Source organism: Anser anser (assembly GCF_964211835.1).
Source record: "Anser anser genome assembly, chromosome: 4".
Lineage (NCBI taxonomy): Eukaryota > Metazoa > Chordata > Aves > Anseriformes > Anatidae > Anser > Anser anser.
The window spans coordinates 48,838,913-48,860,645 of NC_139724.1; the positions used below are offsets into that span (position 1 = coordinate 48,838,913).

Sequence of the window (21,733 nt, forward strand, 5' to 3'; positions counted from 1 at the left end):
GTGAAGGTTATTTTTTTGAGCTCAGGGTGGAGAATTAGTAAGCTAGTTATTGTTAATTGATAGTGTGCATTATTAATAATATTGAAATTAGTTTATCTTAAGTTGTAAATGTGTAAAAGAAATTTGTCCATGAAACTTCCTGGAAAGATCCTCACCTTTTGCTCATGTCACTGATGTGCATGATAAAAGTAAGGAGTGCTGGCTAGAACTTAGCAGGACAAATGAGTCAGGAACAGGAGCATAGAGAGCTAACAGTTCCTCTGAGAAGACCCTGTCTTTTCTAGTCCTGTACGCAGATGATAATCATTCGTGAGGGGAAAAAAAATTACTGCCGAAGCTCTAGGGAGACCAAGCTCTGAGTATATAGTAAGGGCTCTGGCACTGCCAAAGTTAGATTGGTTCATGTAGGCTACATGACTGGAGGCTGTAGGGTGTGAACATGTGGTACCTGGTTCCTGGTTGTTGTAAATAGCTGTCCTGCTAAATGGAAATGGTAAGAAAGTAGTACTTCTCAGTGCTTAGGAGAGATGGGTAGCAGTGGAACATTGTCTCACTGTAGGCTCTTTAGAAACTGATTTGTTAAACTGAGGGTCTGTTAGGGCTATTATCTTAAATATGTTAATCCAAGATCGTGTGTAGTTATTTGGAGGGGAGAAGCTGTTCCTAACCAGGGGTGGTTGAGTGTTCCTGGCAACGGTAACATTGAAGTCTATGGTTACAAGTTGAAGATCTGTTTTTAAAGATATTTTCCCGTACTTTCAGCGTATGATGTAACATCGTTGTCAGTTTATAATTCGTTATGCTTAGGAACATTTTTATTAGTTGGCATTATTTTAATACAGAAGGAAGTGAGGAAAAACTGGTGCAAACATGGTCTTGTCCTCAGAAGTGAGAAGTTATAACTCCAGATCCAAAGAAGTTGTGCTGCCACTGCGCAGGATGACTTCGTTGCTGGGTTAAATTACAGTGGTTTACTTTGGATGGTTGGGTCTCTTAAATGTGCCACTGGGAATAGAATCCCTAAAAGGTAAGTGGATGGAGATGGTTTTGTTTCTCACCCTAATGATTAATATCCCTCCTTTTTCAGAGGAGGCATGTGTTCCTCATAGAATAGTGGGTTATGAATTGTGGTCAAGGGTGTGCGTGTCTGAAGAGGTCTGGTTTGCAACCAGCACACCTGGCTTTCTCTGTTAATGGCTTTTCATTTTGCTCTCTGTTACTGAAGCTTGCCTGCTACTACCTCTCTCACCCTGTTTCTTGCCAGGGTTCTTGGTCAGGTAAGATGCTTTCTTTTCCAGACATAAAGAAATAGGGTAGGGAAAGGGGAGACTATTGTATGCATTCCAGCATGAGCATGAACTTGATGATATTGGATGGGTGTATGTGTCTTGCTGGTTTGAAAACAAAGCATGTCACCAGAATTGTCTGGTTGATAAAAGGTATGAAACAGAAGGTAATTCTTTAAATGTCAAGGAACTTTTCCTGTGGCTTAAAGCATTGCATTGGAAAAGGTTAGGTCCAGACAGGAGACCAGAAAGTGGAGAAGAATGTGTACTTCAGTCTGGAAGTGTGCTAATTTCCCTGATTTGAAAACAGTGTTTGTGTATTTCTTATTCCTATATAGATGTTGTTCATTAGACATTTCTTGACATTTTGTGTGTCCATTTATTAAAATGACTTCAGGTTGGGTTAGAAAAAAAAAATCCTTTCAGCATTGACAAACTAGGTAGCTTTCTAGAGCAGCAGAGTGTCAGTGACAGCTAAATGCTATCAGAGTAAGTCACCATGCTTCCTGGTATTTATTGTCATAAGCTTTCCTTAGAGGAGATACATTGTTTCAGTAGCCTTTTAGTAACCTTTTTCGAAGGTGCTCAAAGGAAGTCTGTGACAGAACTGTGAGAGAAAATTAAGTTTTCCACACGTGTATGAATTTTGGTATGATCCACTTTGTATGTGATGCACATCCATGTCTTTCGTACTGCCTTGTGTTTCCTTTTTTCATTATGAAATAGTCACATGTTCAAATGATACCCTAGGAAGTACAAATATATTTAATTCCACTGAAATGCCGCATAAACTGGACAAAAAGGTTTTTCAAACATAATGCTGAGACTTGCTGACAATGCTGAGTTCTGTAGTATTCCCAGCAGCATCACTCATGGTAGAGTTGGCAGCTATGAGTCTGAGAGCAGGATTGGCTCATAAGCTCTTGACAGAACATCTTACTGTACATTGACCATACATTTTATGTTACAAGGAATGATCTGGTAAGTTGAGTCTTGCATTTTGTGGCTCTGAACATTCCGAACTTCTGTGCTTCCCACAGAAAGAGATGCTAAGGTATGATTTCCAGCCCACTGTTGAACGGAAGGGAAAGGACTGCTTGCCAGTTCATGGTTTTCTTCACCTTCAACGTCTGTGGAAAACACAAATGGCAAGCAAAACAACTCCCCCCCCAGCTGTATTCAAATGAGAAAGAAAGCTGGGATGCAGGAATTCAGTTTTAAATAATAGATATAATTGCCCGTAAAGGTTCAAATTAAAACTGAGGCCCTTTTTGGTTTACATACTTGACATAAGCAGATGGAAATCACATTGAATGTAACTACATATTTATGCAAGTTGGGAAACATACTTTCTTAAGGAAGTGAGAGTCAGAGAGGCTGCACTGTAAAAATGCCATGTGGTCTAACATTGGTCAGCTAATAATGTACTTTAATAGGAGCTGCTGCAGGCAGATTAAATTCTCCATGAATTTCTGAATTGTTATGCTAGGAAGGGAAAAGGAGAAACATGGAACTCGAACTGTCTTTATGACTTTGAACTTGAGTCCTTTCTGTCTAGAAAATGGTTAAAGGAAAAAATCTACTAGGGCAAAGTAAGTTGCTTATAAATTTGCCTAATAAAATGCGAATAGTGGCAGTACTCTCTAGGCATATTGTTTGTACTTTGAGGAAGAGTTTGAAATCACAAGTTTGCAAAGAAGAACTGTAATTTAGAGGGTTCATATTAAAGTAGCCTAAAATTTGACCTGTATCTTGTGGATACAGCTAAAGAGGTGTATTGTTTTGAGCACTAAAGTTTTGTGCATTTTTTTTTAAGTCTAACTGACCAGTCTTCCTAACAAAACAAGGTTTTTTTTCAAGGTTCTGTAAAGCTGAGGAATTTATAACTAGAGACTACTTCTGAAAATGTTTTCATTCATCCCTAAATGTGACACAATTATTTAAACTTCAATTTATTTTGACTCTGAATGGTTCTTACCTATACTGTGCTCCTCATGAGTTCTACCATTTACCTTTCTTTTGCAGAAAGCCAGCAAGTCTTTGAATGCTTTTCAATAAAACAAACAAACAAAAAATAATACAACAACAACAACACTATTACTGTCCAGTGTTCAAGCCAGGAATTGTGGTTGTTTTTGTTTGTTTGTTTTTTCTTTACATGTTCCCGTGGTTCACATTTTGTTGCTAATTAAAATACTAAATGTTTTTGTCACTCATCCATTTGGAAACATTTGTTTTACTTATTTTGAAAAATTTATTTTAATACCTTGCTAGAATTACGGTTGAGACGGTCTCTTATCAGCTTTTGTAAACAGAGAAGATCCAGCTCTGTTAGAAGGAAAATAGTGAATGACTGGAACCAGGTCACTTGATTCCAAAGCCGTGCCATTTGAAAAGAGGCACTGATTTTCATCTGTAATCACTCTGCAGTTCATGATTTTTATTTAGTTACTGCCTGTATAAGTCCTGCTCCAGAGAGTGCAACTAATAATTCTCTTTTATTTTTGAAATAAATAACCTCAGATTAATTGGATAATAAAAGCTTTGCTATGCTTGCATTTTTCTACTTTATATGCTATTGCTGGAAAGGCTGAGAGATAAGCTTAATTTGTTTGGAGATATCTAGAATAATGATTTCAACAGTAAGTCCCCAAAGGTCAACTATGCATGTCTGCAGTTTTTTAAAAAAAAATACGGTGACCTTTTCCCCTTCAGAGTCAGATTATCTAGAATGAAATAATTGTAGAAATCAGAAGAAGATAGAAGCAGTGGTGCTTTAAACTGCTTTAATGCAGCATGCTTGGTTATTAATAGTCCCGCAGGTTCTTCTGCTTCTCTTTGCTGCAGCATGCTGATAGTGACATGAACATGTCAAAATGGGACAGAATGCAGTTGACAGACTTGTGAGAGCTTGGAGCTCTTGCATATTTACTTTTCCAATGCAGTCAAATTCCTTAAGGAATGGAACTGAAATAAGAGCAGTCTCGCTCTGAACTAAGTATATATCATGTTGTTGCTGTCACAAGCTATTTGCTCTTGTGACAATTCAAAATTTGAATTGAAGACCTCTGTGGAAAATCAGGCTTAAGTCTGGGGGCTGCTGAAATGCAAAAGTGAGGACTGGACCACAAGATAGTGTTTTAAAAATCCCTGTGGTGCTTTTTAAGAAGATAGAGGAAACTAATTTTGACATTCTGGCCAAATTCAAATTTGTTTGATGCTTTGGGCTTTTAGAAGGCTTTTAGAATATTTCTTCAAACTCTATGATACAAGATGTTGTACTTACGGTGTTAAATATTGCAAAGTACGGATTTGTGGTGTGGGCCTAAGCAAAGGAGCTGTTGTGTTACTCTGTTGTCATCACAGTGGCTGTCAGCATTTCTGGTTTTCTAATGGTTTGTTACTTTTTATCATTGCCATTTGGATGAGCACAACTATGGCTTATCATAGGATCATAGTCAAATAGGATTTCTGATCTCTGTGATGAAACCTTTGTGGTCCCTTCTCAATAAATTAATCAATTGTACTTTTTTTTCTTACTATTCATTCACATTCTGGTCTGAAAAGTGAAAGCAAGCACATTTCCCAAATGAGCATGCTGTCTCATGATAAGTTACTGCACGCATTGTGATGTATAGCATTCTGATTGCAGAAGATGCAATATAGTCAAGCTTGGTCTCTCCTGCAGTGAAAGAGGAAGGAATAATGAAGGTGAATTCACACTTTTCTCCTGTGTATGAATGCAGACCATTTCCTCAGTTAAACTAATGCATGGTGATTGAGCTCAGAGCCAGTCCCAAAAACATCTTGGCTAGGCTGTTGGGTTTTGTGCTTCACTTGACTGCATTCATCCTTCCAAAGACTCTCTGGAATCTTGAACCTGCTGAATCCAGCAAGAATTTTGTGACTGATTTCAGCAGGGTCAGGATCTTCCTGTTTTTCTGATAAGACAGGTTGAAAGCAGAAGAGTCCTACTCCCGTGGGTACTAGTCCTGTGGAATGCACCAGGCTTGTAAGCAGTGACATGGGGGTGGCTGTGCTGAACTGGACACTGATTGGTGAGGATGTGCCTCCAGACTTGGATATTGAATTGCCGACAGTTTGTTTTTTGTCAATTGCATGATACTGTTTGTAATAATTCACTTAGAACATAAGCTTGAATTTCTGCTGTGTTTTTGTATATAATTATATGCTATAATAGTATGAGTAGTTTTACACATTAGGATGTTAATTCTGTATTATTTCCAAGTAACAATTAGAGAAAAAAATCATTGGACATTAATATATGAATTTTAAGAGGGGTATTTTACTTGTTAATAAGTGATCAAGAGTCTCAAACAACATGTTGAATGTTTACTGCAGGTTTTATTTTCCAGTGGAAACGGGATATATTCAACCAGTCTGAAATCCCTGGGAAAAGAAGATTCTGCCTTAAGGATAAGGGTTTCCTAATTCCATAGTTGCTGTGAATTAAGTAGTGTTTGGAGCAAGCTATAGTTTAGGGGCCTAACTGTGGATTTAGCTTACTAACTTAAAAATTAATTTCTAGAGAACATTCCTTTTTCTACTCAGAGAGCAGGAAAAATTCAGTTAAGAAAACTTGCAAGAATGGATTTTTCTCCATCTAAAGCTCAGTAACTTTATTGGGCAGCTCTTTGACTTGCCTTCTGCTGATGATCAGCTGGCCTTCTGAGGATGTCATGTAATTCAAGTAGGGCCTGCCAGGAGTGGCTGAGTTCTTGTACTGATCCTTATCATCTCCCATTCCTATTTCTTTTCCATCCACAGGCATGGTCTCTCAAGTCCAGTCAGAGACACCTGGTGTGATTATCTAATAGGAGGTATGCTGGCACTTCCTTAGGACCAGTATCCTGTCCAAGAAACTAACAAAGCCACTTTAGATTTTCAGTCATTTGGAAACTGATCCTTTGTGATGCTTAATGATTTTGATTTGCATAATCGATATGGGCATTGAAGATGTGTGCATGGTGTGGAATGTAGATGCAAAGCTTGAAGGCCAAATTGTGTGAGTAAATGACATCTGTCTTCCCCAGCTTAGAGTTCTGTTTATTTCTCTCACAGATGGATCCTCAATATCTCGTTTTAAAAAGTTGCTTGAGGTAGCTGTGTGTGCTGTGCAGAAGTGTAGTGTTGCCTTAGGGCTCTACAGACTTCTGTCCTGATAGTTCAGAACTGAAAAAAGTTGTAAATGAACAGAGTTGTGTTCCGTCAGCAGTACCACTTGCTGGCCGGCATAACGTGGAATGAGTTTAGAGCAGGCAATGGTGGGTTATGGATTCATTTTTTCTAAGTGAGCAAATAACTATTTCAGTACGGGACAGTGTCATTGTAACATATTACTGCTAATAATACCATATTGTGGCCATCCACTGTTAAAGTCTAAACCCATCTCTTCTGCAAGTCACCTGCCAAATTTAGTGATGGTCAGCCTTCAGTGGCCATGCAAAGACCAGCACACAAAAAAGAGCTTTAGGATGACTATGCCAAAAGAATAAACTTAATGTTATTTCCCACCAGATGTAAAGAAAGATTATCTGTTTTCATTATTCTAGATGTGCTATCACACCTAGAAATTTCTTTAGATGTTTTCAGGTGAGTTTGGCAGGGTCTCTTCTGTTAAGCCTAAATAAATATGAAGTATTTTTATGTATATAGACAAAACATATTGAGGGAGAAATATGAACATATGTGTAGTACCACATTAGGATATAGTCTTATGTTTGTGAAAGCGGGATACTTCCCTAGGTTAGCTTATACTGCAGTTTACAAAGTTATTCATCATCTCAAACATCATTTCAGCAATAAAAGGTTACACGGGCTGCAAGTTTGGAATATTAAAGTTAAGGTTAAGCATACGAACTGTTGCAGATCAGCAGCTCCTGTGCCCAGCATGACAGTATCTCCAGGCAGATTTGGGACAGACATGAGAATAAATGACCTTTTGACTCTGACATGAATATTCCTTGCAAACCAAACTTCTACAGAGAGTGTCACAAGAATAGAGATTCCCAAAATGAAGTACAAGACCTTCCTAAATTAATCTGTGGTGTTTTGATCTGTGATAAACTTCAGACAAAGCTAATGTATTTGGCCTCTCAGTGCATTTCTTTTGCAGCTTGAAAGATATTTTAAACTGAGAGCTATGATGATGGACAGTTTATTTGCTCAATTTCCTTTCATAAAAGAGAAATACTTAGAAACTGTAAGAAAGGATTCTAGCAAAAATGCTGGAACGATTAGCTCAAAACCTTACATTATGGAGAAAAATAAGTGTTTGTTGCTAGATCGTTTCAATATTTTTGGCAGTCATTATACAGATAGAATGTGAGATAGGTTTCTTTTCTTTCTTTTCCATATAATCTTCCACATCACAGTATAATCAAAAACATGAAAAGGAAAAGTCTTTACATCATTCAAGAGTTTCAGATGGTGCATTCATCCTGCTTGCCAAGCATAAGTTTTGTTTCTGCATGGAGAGCTATATAGCACCAGTAAGTGTTAAAAAGCAGAGATGTATTACTAAGGGTAATACTCAAAGAAAACGGTTCATATGCTTTTCAATGAATGCATTTCAACTACTAATTGCGTGCTGGCTCCTAGCCACTATGCATTTCAAATATTAGTCTTCAGCAGTAGACACAGCTCCCTGGATAATTCTCCCTTCCATTTACATTCACCTGTACTATGCCAACTAGCAGTTACAGTATTATTCCTATCCATGTTCTTATCACCTGTAGAGATCTAAAGCTTAAAAAATGACAACAAAAAAACAAGAGTGTGATTTCTTGTAAGTTTCCTTGATAAAGCAAACAAGCCAATTGCAAGTGTAGGCTCTGGTTTTCTAGCATACATTAACAAATGTTAGTATAATATCTGTTACGTTCACATCTGTTTAATAGCCTCATTCAATACAACGGGACTACTTACTGGTGCGAGCATTGCACGTTGCAAAATACTTATTCTGCAATTATTGATGATCTTTTGAAAGTGTCACTCTTGGTATTTGCAGGATTTTTACCTGAAGGAATGGCTACCTGGAAGGTTCTCCAAGGTGACAGAGGTACTGACTCCCTGGCCCTGGGTCCGTTCAGCAGCTGTTGTTACAAAGCATGCCACTCTTTGTTCGCAGCCCCACTCACCTGTCATTGACAAGTGAGTCATTCTGGGCCTTCATTTGGCAAAGTTTGCAGAAACCCGATTTTTTGGAGGAGGTAGAGGGAAGCAAGTTAACAAGGCACACAAACTCAAGATCAAAATTTCAAACTGCTCATACAAAATACGAGTTTAGAGAAGGCTTTTGCATATCTTTGCATTCCCCAGCACTCGCAAACTCTTTTTTGTTGTCTTAGGGTAACCTGCATATTCTCTTAAGCTAAATGGTATTATTAATAGTAACCACCAGCCAGACACTGCATTGCTGCCTCTACTCATTTGTAAAATTGATAACCAACGTCACACCCTGAAGTGCTTCTTATATTATGTAACGAACCAAATATATGCATCTTCCTGTTGCTGTGTACCACCATCCTTCAGGTCTTTGCAATTGTCTCGTCCTTTTTCAAGTGAAACCTCGCCTACCCTTTCTTTCCCTGCTCTGGTTTTTGTTCCAATCACCCCAGCTGAATCCTTGTCTCTTCCAAACCACCCATATGCCCCTATTTTTCATGTCCTCTCTTTATCCTGCCCACACCAATAACAATGTCAACAATTTCACCCGCTAAGAAGATTGAGCGTGGCAGAGTCTGGGGCCCTGAGGCAACAACAGTGTCTTCTATTGGTAAGAAAGCAGCAGGGTAACCTGGCTCTGTGGTAACAACTGGAAGTTGCTGAACTAGATTTGAGTGCTGGGTGTAACACTGGTCATCAGCATTACATAAACTTAAAGAAAATGAAGGATGTGTTTTCAAAGACCAAAGACATCAACTTTACTTTGAAGTCGCATAGTTGACTCCCCTGGTCTTCAGATGGGAGCACGCCACCAAGCCTGGTACCCACTTTGACATTTGTGTCCTGTGTTCCAGAGTTGTCACACGGAGTGTCTTGGCACGAGAGAGGCTTCTGCTATCAGTCTGCAGTCCCCACTTCTGAACATTACAGAAGAACTCTGGGAGGGAATATCTACATCCAGTGGCACCATTTCTGCTGGTGTGCCACCATGGTGAGTATCAGCAACCCCCTCAGTACAGGCAGGATTGCTGCTTTTTTGTGCGTTTCCTTTTGGGGGTGTTTTCTGGCAAAACTTGGGCATTGGACTTGCTTCTGCAAAGAGGCAATGAATAACTGCTTGTCTGCCTACAAGAACTGTACGCTTTTGGGATCAATTCCCTGAGACTGTGAGAGAAATCTTCCATATACCAACTGCTCACACCAATAATCTGCCCAGCAGCTGCCTTGTTGGAGTGCTTAGCTTTGTCCTTGTGACAAGGACACTGAGCGTGCACTGCGCTTTGTTAATCCATGTTTGTGTGATTTCTGTATAAGAAGAATGCTTTGCAGCACTTTTCCCTGCTGAAAGCAGCTGGTAAGCTGCGGTAAGGAGGTAATGGCACCAGACACTGCAACACTTCAAATCCTGTCCCACAGGTAACACGCTCACTTAAAACTCAGGGTGTTTTCTAATACTTGGAGCATAAGGAAGCAGCAAGGTAACGCTCTTCTCCTAGCCCCCTCCAAGTTCAAGTAAACATAAGAACTCAGGAGCTGAGGGTGGGAGTCACTGGACTGGAAGCTGAGAAAGCAAATACCCTTGTACCTCTTCCCCATTTGTTTTCTTATTGATCATTTTAACTCACATCTTAGATTTTACATCATTTGTAAGGTTTTCATGGTAAACATTATCTTCTAGTACATGGATCTTCTATGTACATGGATCACTTTGTGCAGAGTATCTCTGATCTCTGCTTGGATACTAAGGCAGATGCTACAATACAAATAATTTATATTGTTGTTCTGTGCTGAGATACAAATCTAAAATTATTCTCAATAATGGCATGCATGTGAGCTATTGTGTACCGTATTTCAGTTCAGATACGGAAATGATTTTGGAGCTGAGTCACATAAAAGCAGGTAAAGTAAGTTCACACTATCACTGAGAAAAAGAAAATCCTCTAGCAGCAGTTATCTTTACATTTCCAGATGTTTTCTGAATGTGGTGCCTATCCCTTTGGACCAGATATATACTACATTTGAATGAAGGTGATTCTAGATCTTAAAATTCATATATATAAAATGAGGGATGCACAGATATTTCTAGATTTTTACTGCTTAGCATCTGTTGGACTTCTGTAAGAGTCCAAGTAAGAAGAGCCTAGTTGCTCTTTGGTGTGCTCAAGAGAAAAATAATAATGACCACATCAGAAAAAGTTTTCCACTGGCCCTGTTTACATTAAACAAGACAAAATTAGGCCACGTCTTAGGCAAGTCTTTGGCCACAAAAATTTCTATCTTTTAATAAAATATAGCGCCTCTAGAATCCTTTTTGTTTAGAAAAGAGAAATGGGCTTAGAAATAAAGCAGAGAACAGCTTGATCATTTCATATGAAAAGGTAGAGATTTCAGGCTAGTATTTCTGGAAAACTAAGAGGAGTGATGTGACATTGCTACAGACCATTTGGCATGGGTAAAAGGTGTTAATGCGTACTGAAGAGTGTGATTCCTCACTGTAATTGCAATCAAGGCCTCTCTTTGCTACAGATTAAGTAGAAACAAAATGTGGAGTTCTGCATTCGAACAAGATGGTGCCGTGTACCTCTGTAACAATCTTCTTGTGAAGAACACACGTGAAAATAAAGTCGTGTTTCTTCCCGGGCAGACTTAGCCAGGATCCTTTCCTGATGTTTTTTAACAAGTTTGCTCACGGAAGGCAGGAAAAAAGGGAAAAGTCCTACACCAAAATGAACATGAAAGGTGAAGTGGCCATGACTAGCACTTCTCTTTTGTTTCAGATTCTGTAAGTACTACACACAACTGTGACATCAGCCATACTTTTATGTTTTTTAGCAGTATTAGAGTTCATTGACTGACCATGAACAGTGTTACTTTCTTCTACCTTTCACCCTAAACCAGCATTTCATATTGGGTTTAGGGATCTTTTTGCCAGCACATCCCACATCAGGAAAAAAAAAAATATATATATATATATATAATTATATATATATATCAGTAGCATCATTTTACAGACTGTTTATTATCTTTTTGTGGGTTTCATGCCTGGATGAACTGTAGTTTTGTTACAATAAAATGTGGCTGAAAGATTGCAGAATTTCATATTTATATCTGTATGTGGTATTTTTAAATAAGTTTCAAGCAATGATCTCTAGTAGTCCCTAAAGTGATGGGAAAGAAATGTGGAAAGTTTTTAAATGTGCAAGATCAACTGAATTAATAATGTGTGTGTTGAATATGAATTTATGCACATTCTGTAATGCCAATATTGAACAAGAAACAATCAATGTGAGGTGTTGGGTGGGAGCAATGTTGCTGCATAGATATAGAGTTGGGAGACCTTCACTGTGCTTGTAGCTTGCTGCTCTGTGACCTTCGGCAGTTGCTTCACTAAGTTCAAACTCTGGGAGATTCTGCTTTCCTTCTTGCCCTTTCTTTGGCCTACTTTGGTTGTAAAGTTTCCCAGCTAGGAACTGTCCCCACCTACACTTTGCATTGACCACATCAAGTATGTTAAATATAGAATTTATTTGTTCTCAGCTTAGTTAATAGCATAAAATACTCCATTTTTTCAGGTGTAAACACTTGTAGTATTTAATCCCAAGAGATTTATACAAACAGTAAATAAAAGTGTTTGCTTGTTAGGAACTAGTGAATCAGGAGGTTTGCGTTCTTCCTGTCCCACTTTGCTCTGATCTTATAGTTCTAAGAAATAAAGGCAGTTCAAGATTCCTAACATACAAGTCACAGTGGAATATGATATGTTGTCCTGGGAGAAGACATCCATGCTATGACACAGTAGTTGTGTGTGTAGTCAGCATTTCCTTTGGAATACTTCTTGAGAAATATTTGACATACAGTTCATATTTCTGCAAAAGACAGAATAAATATGCTGATGACTTCCAAGTGGGAACTGCACGCTCCAGTTCTTGTGAGCTGCGTGTGTAATTTTCCTGTTATTGTTTTCTAATATGTCTTCAAATTGGCTGCACATGTTCAGTCATTTCAACCCTCCAGTTATTCAATTCCATAAAACATCAGTGCTTAACCCTTTCCCATACCCTTCGGATCAGTTATTCTCACCAGTAAGGTAACTGTTCAAATGAATGGAAATGTAAGATCAATAAATTGGCTTTTGCGTTTACTATTCAAAAGTCAACATCAGAGGCCTGATTCTGATGCCATGAGAGCTTTGTGTAGGAAGTAAACACAAAGCTACTTAAATAATGTAGCAATGCAAGTTTCATTTATGGTCTTTGTGTTCACACTGTGAGGACAGCCATAAGCAAGTTTTTCTATTCCATGTCAGAAGAGTCCACTGAACACTGGAAACCAAATCTGACTAGAAAGAACTACTTTTTTTAAGTACAGAAGAGAGTTTTCCTTCAAGGAATTTAATCGGGGAATTCATTAATGTTGTATGCAACTTGAATTTGCCTCCTGAAACATGTAACTATCACTGTAGATTGGCTCATCCATATCACTGCAGTATGAGTTTATAAAATGTATTAATGTACCTACCTTAATCTTGGCACAAGAGGTAACAGGAGACAAAAGAATGGAGTTTGGATTTGATGTCACTGAGGTTTGCTCACTGGACTGAAGTGAACATATGAAATTGCATTGTTCAAACCACATTGATATTTGCTTCCCTTTACTGTCATGTTTGATGTGAATACAGTTAAGCAAGGTTATGCCCCAGGTTTAATCCAGGTTATGTTATTTTCTGTACTAAAAACTTGAATGTTTGAACTGAAGCAAAGTATGCATGGTTGTCAGATAGCATTTGCAATTAATTCTAGGGTTATACCCATCCACGCTTATGTGAGGTGCTTCTGTGGAAGCACTTCAGATCCAAACTTTCTTCTTCATGAGTGAAGGTTATTCTTCTATAAATTTATCTTAGGGTAAGATCCCACAATACAAATGGAAGAATACTGCCACCGTAATTTCAAGTTAATCTGTTTTAGTAAAAAACACATGCATGAATGAGATTTAAAGCAATGATACACCAACTACTTATGCCAGAAGTAAAGCATCTCTCACCCACTCCTGTACGTTCTTTTCATGGCTTATAAAATTATCTTTGTATGAAAAGTATCAGGTGAAGTGTCAGGCCACATAAACCTGTAAACATTATTTGCCTGTATTTAATTATTTTCAGATTATGGTGTCAGTAGAACAAGAAGTTTGTGAATACAGGCCTGCAGCAGCATGCTGTCTTCCTCATCACGCATTTAGGTCATACTCCTCTTCCTCTGGATCAAAATATGATCTGATGTCTATACTGTTCTGATACCCAGTCAAATGAAGATGTTGAAAGGAACACCAAGAGGCTTGATTCAAATGTTTTAAAGATACTTGCATCAGAGTTCCTGTGGGTTATGTTCATCTTAATGATAGTGAATCAACTGATAGTGTTTCCCCAGAGCAGAGGCATAAAGAAATGTCTTAGCAAAACTCGTCCTTAAATTTTCTCAGGTCCACAAGACAATGCCTCTGACTGCAATATCCTCCAGATAACAGACAGCAAGTAAAGGTATTAGAAGACTACAGCTGATGGATACTGAGCTCTTTTCTGGTCAGTGGAGTATCCATGAACAGGCTTCTGTGTTTGTTAGTGATGATAGCTGCCTGCCTCATTTAAGCAGTTCAGTCTGACAGCAAATTCACATGCTCTCACAACTCCTATTACTTGCTGCCTAGCGGAAGTCACTGTCTAGCTAAACCATGAAACACTGTTGCTGTCTCTTATGAGAAACTCTCCAACAGTTCTTCACCTTCAAGTGCTATGGTGAATTCAGTGTGTTTTGATACAATTTTTTGACAAAAAAAGAAAAAAAAAAAGATATGGCAATTATTTTTGCTGTAGTGGTTAGAATCTGTTTTTGTCTTGAAAATCCAGATCTAGATGTCAACATGAGGTTTGGCCCTCCTTCAGTTTTTGTATGTTTATGAGTGATCCAGGTACAGGTTTTTACTTTATTTTTTAATTATTTTTTTTTTAAACAGAAGCATAGTATTCACTGGAGACAAAATTAAACTGGTATAAAGCTTCCTTAGGTTCTTACAGCTTTTTCCTCTTCCCAGACTCACTCAAGATGTTTTGGCACAAGTTCAGTATTAAATCATTGCCACTCCATCCCCTTTCTGGCTGACTGGAGGTTTGCTGTTAGAATTGTAGCATATGTTAAATGGTGAACTTCTGTGTCTGAGCAATGAATGAGGCTGTCAATCTGGCATGTCATAAAAGAACCTAGGCGATTCTGCCTACATTAAAATCCCCTTCTCAGCATAACCTGTTCATGTTTTATTAGCACTGTACTATTTAAAGAAAAGGAAGAGGTGATCTTCAGATCACAATATAAAATTAATATCTACAAATATTTTGATTTTTTATTTAATAGACCATGTGGTGAATTTGTACTTTATTCAGGACCTGACAAAATAATGTAACTTAAGGATACACGTGTATTTGCCAAAAACTTTTTAAAACAACAACAACAAAAAACCTTCTTGGTTTGCAGAGTTGAGTTTAAATTGCATAATTAAAGTTGTCTGTGCTGTATTCTTCATCCCTGTGTATGTATGTGTTATGGTGCAATGTTAAATGACCACAGGCTGTTTTATTCTTGGCAGTTCTGCCTCAGTGCACTGGATAATTGACGTTCAGGGGTTTATGTACTCAATGAAGTTCTTGGACATGCTGTAGTGAAGGAAGTTGGAATGAACATGGCGAGTAGGTCAGGAAGTTATGGAACAAAGTATGGTTTTCTGCTGAAGGTGGCTGAATGTTGCCTTGCCTTGGGTATTGTTTTCTGTGGGCCATTCAGAGGATACTTAGGACAGGAATCTCTCTAGAAAGGTTGAGCATATCTGTGTAGCCTACTAGTAACGTGCTACAGGACTTGCTGCAAGAGAACAGTTATCCCATATACTCATGTTCGGAAGGATAACAAAACATACATAATGAGCTCTATCATGCTCATGGTATTTTTTCTCTTTCTTGTTCCTGAACTGTTTGCATATCCAGCCTGGTGTTGTAGGGTGCCTTTTCTCGTGCTGACTTGTTTGAGGAGCAATAGGTTGTTTATCAGTTATCTGGATGATGTTCCATACTTATCTTAAACTGCTTCCACAGATACCATCAGCTCTGGCTACATCTCGACCGTATGTAGTAATTATCCTTTAAATTTTGACCCAAATTTATGGAGTTCATAGCAGTTAAGTGTGTTCTTGGGGGTCATACAAGTTATAGGTGAATTCGTAATATTTAGACAAATATAATGCTTCCTTATCTTGAGGATATCTGTCTTCAGTGGTACCTGTTGGTTCTCCTTATATATGTGAGGCTTGGCTGAAGACAGCACAGTCTGCTCTTGTTTTGGCCAAAGTTCTGGAGTTCCTTTTTCTTGTCTTCTCTAACTCTCTTCAGACTCCATTAGGCTATAACATATGCTGACATCTTTGTCAAGAGGAAGAAGAACCAATCCATCCTTATTGCTAAGCAAAGTAGTAGTACATTTTGTTGGCCAGCCGTGAAAGAACTCAGGACTCAGTATGGTATATTCCAATTCTAAAGCCTAGATACTGGTGTCCATTCGCCACCAGTCTTTTGGACTCATTTAGACCCAAACAGGAAATGTTAACTTGCCATTCTTGGTCGTGGAGTTTTCTTTGTGCTGTGGAGAGAAAAATCTGATGCGCTCGGCTAAATGTTTTATTTGCTATGGGAATTTGCTTTGCTTAATGCAGTTTTTAAGACCTGTTGGTTCATTCAGAGGTCAAGGAACATTTATGTAAGAGAGTCTTCAATAACATTCCTTCATCTTGGCAAGTTGAAAAAACATAGCGCCAATTTTTCTCCTCTTTTGAGTATTAAATCTTTGCATGGATCCTTGTGACTTTGAACCAAACAGTGAAGTTGCTTTTAAAATCTGAAGATAACATCATGTAAGGCAGGGACATGCATTATGAATTACGTTCATTGATTTTCCCCTACCTGCCTATTAAGAAGGGTTAACCCCAAACCCAGCACTATCTAATAACTTGCAATTGAAATGATATACAAAGGTAAGATTTGTCTAAGCTTGCTTAAGTCCAGCTATCTGTTACGATTTTTCATGCATCCTTACATTCTGGAGATAGCAGATGTGAGGGAAGGCACTGTATTCTCTGTGTGTAGCTGCTTCTCTTCACCGAAGAATCCTTAATATTTTGGTGTTTTCTGTATTTAGCTCACCCATTTGCCATCTGTACTAATGCTCAAAGCATTCGCCTCTTTAGTCCACAAAAAGAACCCACTCTTGGGTAAATTCCACATTAAAAGCCTCAGGTTAGGAAACATGAAATGAATTCTTCCCTAGACAGGAAGGCTCTTCTGCCGTATGTTGCAACGTGGGTTGAGGGATGATTTAACTGAGTTGCCTCATATGACTTTTCAAGAAATAGAATAAGTAAATGTCTCTCCACAGAGTCTTTTTATACATCAAATGCTCTTCCTCACTCTTCCATATGCAGTTATTCATATTGTTTGCACAGAACTCGTGTTTTTCAAAAAGCTGAAGGAGGAGGAGAATTGGGCACACATTGTTGAGAAGTGGGAAGAGATCCCTATCCTTGTTTGCTGCTAGTTACCAGAAAGATTTCAGATATAGTAAAAGCTTGTGAAAGAAAGCTACTCTTATTTTTCTTTTCCTCCTATTTGCCTTTTCCCATGGGTGAGAATTGTATTGGTAGTTTTATTATCCCATTGTCCTGACAGATCCTGTGCTCTCCAAATGTGAATTGTGGGTTTTAAATTCTAAAAAAAAAAAAAAGTGTTTCTCATTGTGGAATGATGTGCCTGAGGTACAGTTGCTTATAAGTTCTGTGTTTGTTTTTTTGTTTGTTTGTTTTTGTTTGTTTTTTATATTTTTTTTTGTTTCTTTTTGATGCTGGGTTTTTAACCTAATAGTAAGCCAGTGCCAGTATGCAAGCGCCTAGTTACACACATAGCCTGTGGGGCAAATATTGCCAGAAAACTTACAAGCTTATCTTACAGCCAGAACTACCCTATGTTACCTGGATTGAAACCCAGAAAGCCGTTTCTGACACAAACTTTGATTTCAGCTGGAAGGGTTACACCCTCTGGCTGAGTCTATGCAGTTAAATAAAAAGAGCCAGGTACTTCCCTCTGGCTCAGAGGCTGGATGTTACAGCTTAGTTTAGCTTGTAGCTAAGCTTTTCTTCCCTGTAGAGGATGGTTGCATCAAAACTGCCTTGTTAGAGTTGGTTTCCTGAACCTTGCTGGGGCATTGTTCATATAATGTTTTCTTGCCAAAGTTTGCAGATGCATGGGCATCACTCAAACTGATCACTTGGTGTGAGGCAGTGCATAATGTCATACTCCTGAATCAAAAGCCAAAATGACCAAATAGGAAATATCTAATAAAAGAAAATGAAATACTTGGATTTAAGAGGTGAGTTCTTGAACAATATTATAAATGCCTATCTATTTGGTTCTGTGATTTTGCTGCATCTTCCTAACAAGAGGTAGTTTTTAGCTGTGCGTTATTTTTATGCATGGGTAGTGAGAATCAACCTGTTGGGTACTTGAGTAGTGTTAGAAGCTTAGCCATTTCCACTCATCAAAATTGGGCCAACAGTGATAACTATTCAGCATCACCACTAATTGGAAAACTGCTGGTTCCATCCTTTAGCCAGCAGAATTAATGGCTGAAACTGAGAAAAATTCAGTGCTTATTTGAAGATGCAACCTGTAACGTGGAGTGGTTGTACTGGTCAGAAACTCATAGGCAACCTGGGAAAGGAATAACCTTTTCTTACTTAGAGCTACGTTGTAGCATTTCAGTTGCTTTTTGTTTGTTAGTTTCTTTGCCATGGCTGGTCAAAGTCAGATCAGAATTTCAAACAGGCAGAGATTTAGCTGATTTTTCATTTCCCTTGCTGTTGCTTTTCAAACCAGTGATGATGTGTGCAAGTGACACGCAGCAAAAGAGATCAAGAGTTATGAATGTGCATTCATACCCAAGGCAGAAGATGTGTCTAAGGAAAAAAGTCATGAAATCAGACTTGAGCAGCCACAGCAAGCTGTGCACAGGAGCACAAACTTCCAGAGATAGTGGTATTGCTACAGAGACCTCTGACATTCACTTCTCATCAAGCCCATGTTAGGATTTCAGTCCTCAGGGTCAGTACTAACAGTTTACAAACTTGGAGTGATTTTTCTGAAAAATCTTTTCTGACAAGCTTGCAGGGACTGTTTGCTTCATTTTTGCTGGTGCTTAGGTTTGTAGTGTGTAGATGTTTTGCAGTCCTTTATCCTAGCTATGTTGCCTCTTTTGACTTGCTTCTTTGTCATTTTCATATGAATGTTAAACCTTTTAACTGTAAGAGCTTTAACCCTTGTATTTTGTAGTTGTCTTTTTTTTTTTTTTTTTTAAAGTGAGAGAGAAAAGAAGAAGATAGCAAGTAGTGTGTATTTGTGTGAGAAGGCCTGGGTAGTGGGAGAAGTTGTTTGTAAAGCTCTGAAAAAATCCATGTTGACCTTGAAATGTTTGGCCATTTTTTATCTAATTAAAGTTCCTGCTGTTATACCTGGGATGAATTAATTTCATCATTAGTTACATCTGACTGCTCAGGCAAACGTATCAGTTAGTTGACCACTCTGACGTTCTTCTTGTGAGAAAAGGTGTCGCTATTTTTAATAGTACTTTCCAGGGGGTGGCTAAATTTTATCCCTGCTAGGAAAAACATGTTTTGGCATTAAATGAGGGTTAAAAATACCAGTGTACTAAGCAAATATAGTGCCTAAATACACGCTTATAGATACACACATACTCCCATATCAATGGTTTCCTTTGCTTCTTACCTCCTTTTGCAATTATAAAGAGTATTCGTTCATAGTTTACGTGTTTCCAGACCTACTGAGGGCTGCTTGTGATTCGTGTAAATGTACCTTTTACACACAAGAGTGGCAATGAATCTTTTTTCACTGTGTTGTGTTAAAAGCCAAGCATTTCCATTTTGAAGAAAGGCACTGTTCTGTGCTGCAGCTCTGCATTTACTGTAGGAATGAGCAAACTCTGGAAATAGGTGTTTTGCAAATATTTTGAAGTGCTTTGCAGTTTCACGTACAATTAGAATACATGAATGTGACTCCCATTGTAATCCAAACCCATAGGCACAGACCTTAAGCTGGTACAAACTGGGAGAGCTGTCTTTAAATCCCTGTGTGCTTCCTGCACCTTGGCTGTACGCAGCGGCCAGGACAGGTGCCAGTTGGAAGTAGGAGAGCTGCACGTAGTACTCCTGAGCTACGCAGAAGGACTGCTAGGAGCATCGTGAGTGCATTTCTAATGCTTACATCTTAGTTGTTCTGCCTTTGCCTGTTCTGTGTCCTCCTGTGTTTACATTGGTCTCTACGCTGCAAAAAGGGAACTTAGCAGATCAGTCGGAGTGTATCAAATTAACACCAAATGAAACGAAGGTCATCTACTGTAAGACTTAACCAGATCAGGATTCCTAGGGACCTCCAACTGGAAGGGACATAGTGTTTGCTCCAAATCTTCCATACATTGTATCTTCTCCCTCTAGGGTGGAAATCCTAATCAAGTCTATTGAGTGCAAGCTTAAGGCAACCTAAATGTTTGCCCACTGGAACCTGGGAGCCTCAGGTCTTATATATAGAAGCTTTATTCTTATATTTAGCATGTATTCTATTCCTATCTGGAATGTTCCATTCTTTTGTTGTCATCATTGTGTAAATGAAACAGGAGGAAGAAAAACTTCCATGCTCCCTTCATGTTGTTTTTAAAGAAATGGGTACGCCAAATAGATATTTAAATCTACATGTGGATTATGGATGGCATCTCAGTCATCTGGTAAAACAAATCCTTCAGTCAATCTTTTTGTTGTGTTTGCATGTAGTGGTGATTCTGTCACCAAAATGAAATGCTGATAGAAGTGATTGAAAATATTAGAGTATTAAGTGCCTTTGGCAGGAGAGGAGAGAGAATAAAAGGCATTTGAGTATGAAGAAAGAGGTCACAAAGGAATATTTTATGTACAGGATGTACAGAAGGCAGTAAACTGCTGGGCTTTTTTCCCGTCTGTCATCTGAAGGAACGTCATGAAATGTGTTACTCATTATGAAGAAAGGATCCGGCTCTTGTTGGTTGCCCTATATATGTGCTATCTTTAAGAAAATCTGTGGTTGTGCTGCTGATCTGGTAGTGATTTCCTGTCTGTAAAAGGAAAAATTATAATTTTTAATTGTACTGTAGTAGGATCTCATGTTGATATTGGATGTGGCATTCATTTTTAAATACAGCCTTATTCTGTAGAAGTTGAACAGTAAATGTTAACTACCAAAATACCTGCCAACTGTCTCTCCCAGCAGATCATTTCTGTGGTTTAGCTGTGAGATTTTCAATGCATCTTTGCTTACTGACTTCACTTTTCAGTTACTGAGTTCATTGTTCAGCAAAGCCAGATTTTTTTCTTCATTAGTTACTAATGCTGCCATGCAACAGAAACACCCTGTGATACCAGAGAGTTACAATAAATCACCTTTCAGTAATTCCAAACCATTTTGTTGGATGCTGTAAATGGTTTATCTGCTTATATAATGCACTTCAAGTAAAACAGGCAAGCTTCTTTCATTTATACCCAGATAAATCTGGAGCAAGTCAAATAAAATCACAGTGCAGCCTCACCGAGTTTGCATTCAGCAGACTTTCCTTAAATGTAGGCCAGTGAAATCAATAGCAGTTGAGTGCGTTGCTGTTGTTCGTCTGAACTGTCCCGTTCTGTGGAGGGGATGCTCGCTATCCAGAATCTCAAGGTAAAATTGCAGTTACAAAATATATCATAAATTTATGATTTTTTTTCATTCTAAGAATCAATTTTAGAATAATGTTTGTTGACAACCTTTTTCATAGTGCTTTTTTTCTAATGACTGGAAATGACTTCTCAGATTGCTTTTTCAGACACCTTGTAAATGAGGTATGAAATTTCTGATTGAATCAAGTATTTTGCTATCTTCGACAAATAAATTTATTTTCAGTAATCAAAACTACTACTATAATTTTTTTCAAATTTTTCATACTGCCAGTGTAGTGAAAAATATAGTTTTCATAGGCCTTTTAATTTTAAACCCAATATAATTAAATTTGCCTTTTAATTTTAAGCCCTCTAATGAAATCCTTAAACTTTGTTTCTAGATAAAACTTGGTGCTTGACCTATACATTTCAGACCA

At 38.2% G+C, this 21,733-nt stretch overlaps 1 protein-coding gene across 3 annotated transcripts in view; it reads left to right on the forward strand.

Annotated features, from left to right (window-relative positions):
- LOC310899592 (uncharacterized protein) overlaps window positions 1-21,733 on the forward strand; it is a 63,513-nt gene that overhangs the window by 14,133 nt on the left and 27,647 nt on the right. For all 3 annotated transcript variants that reach the window (XR_014584415.1, XR_014584416.1, XM_083836130.1), the window contains exons 2-3: window positions 8,317-8,367; window positions 9,329-9,465. Coding sequence is in view for 1 of the 3 variants with exons in the window: in XM_083836130.1 (XP_083692256.1) it covers window positions 8,317-8,367; window positions 9,329-9,465 (188 nt within the window). In the remaining 2 variants the exon portion in view is untranslated. The remainder of the gene's footprint in view (window positions 1-8,316; window positions 8,368-9,328; window positions 9,466-21,733) is intronic.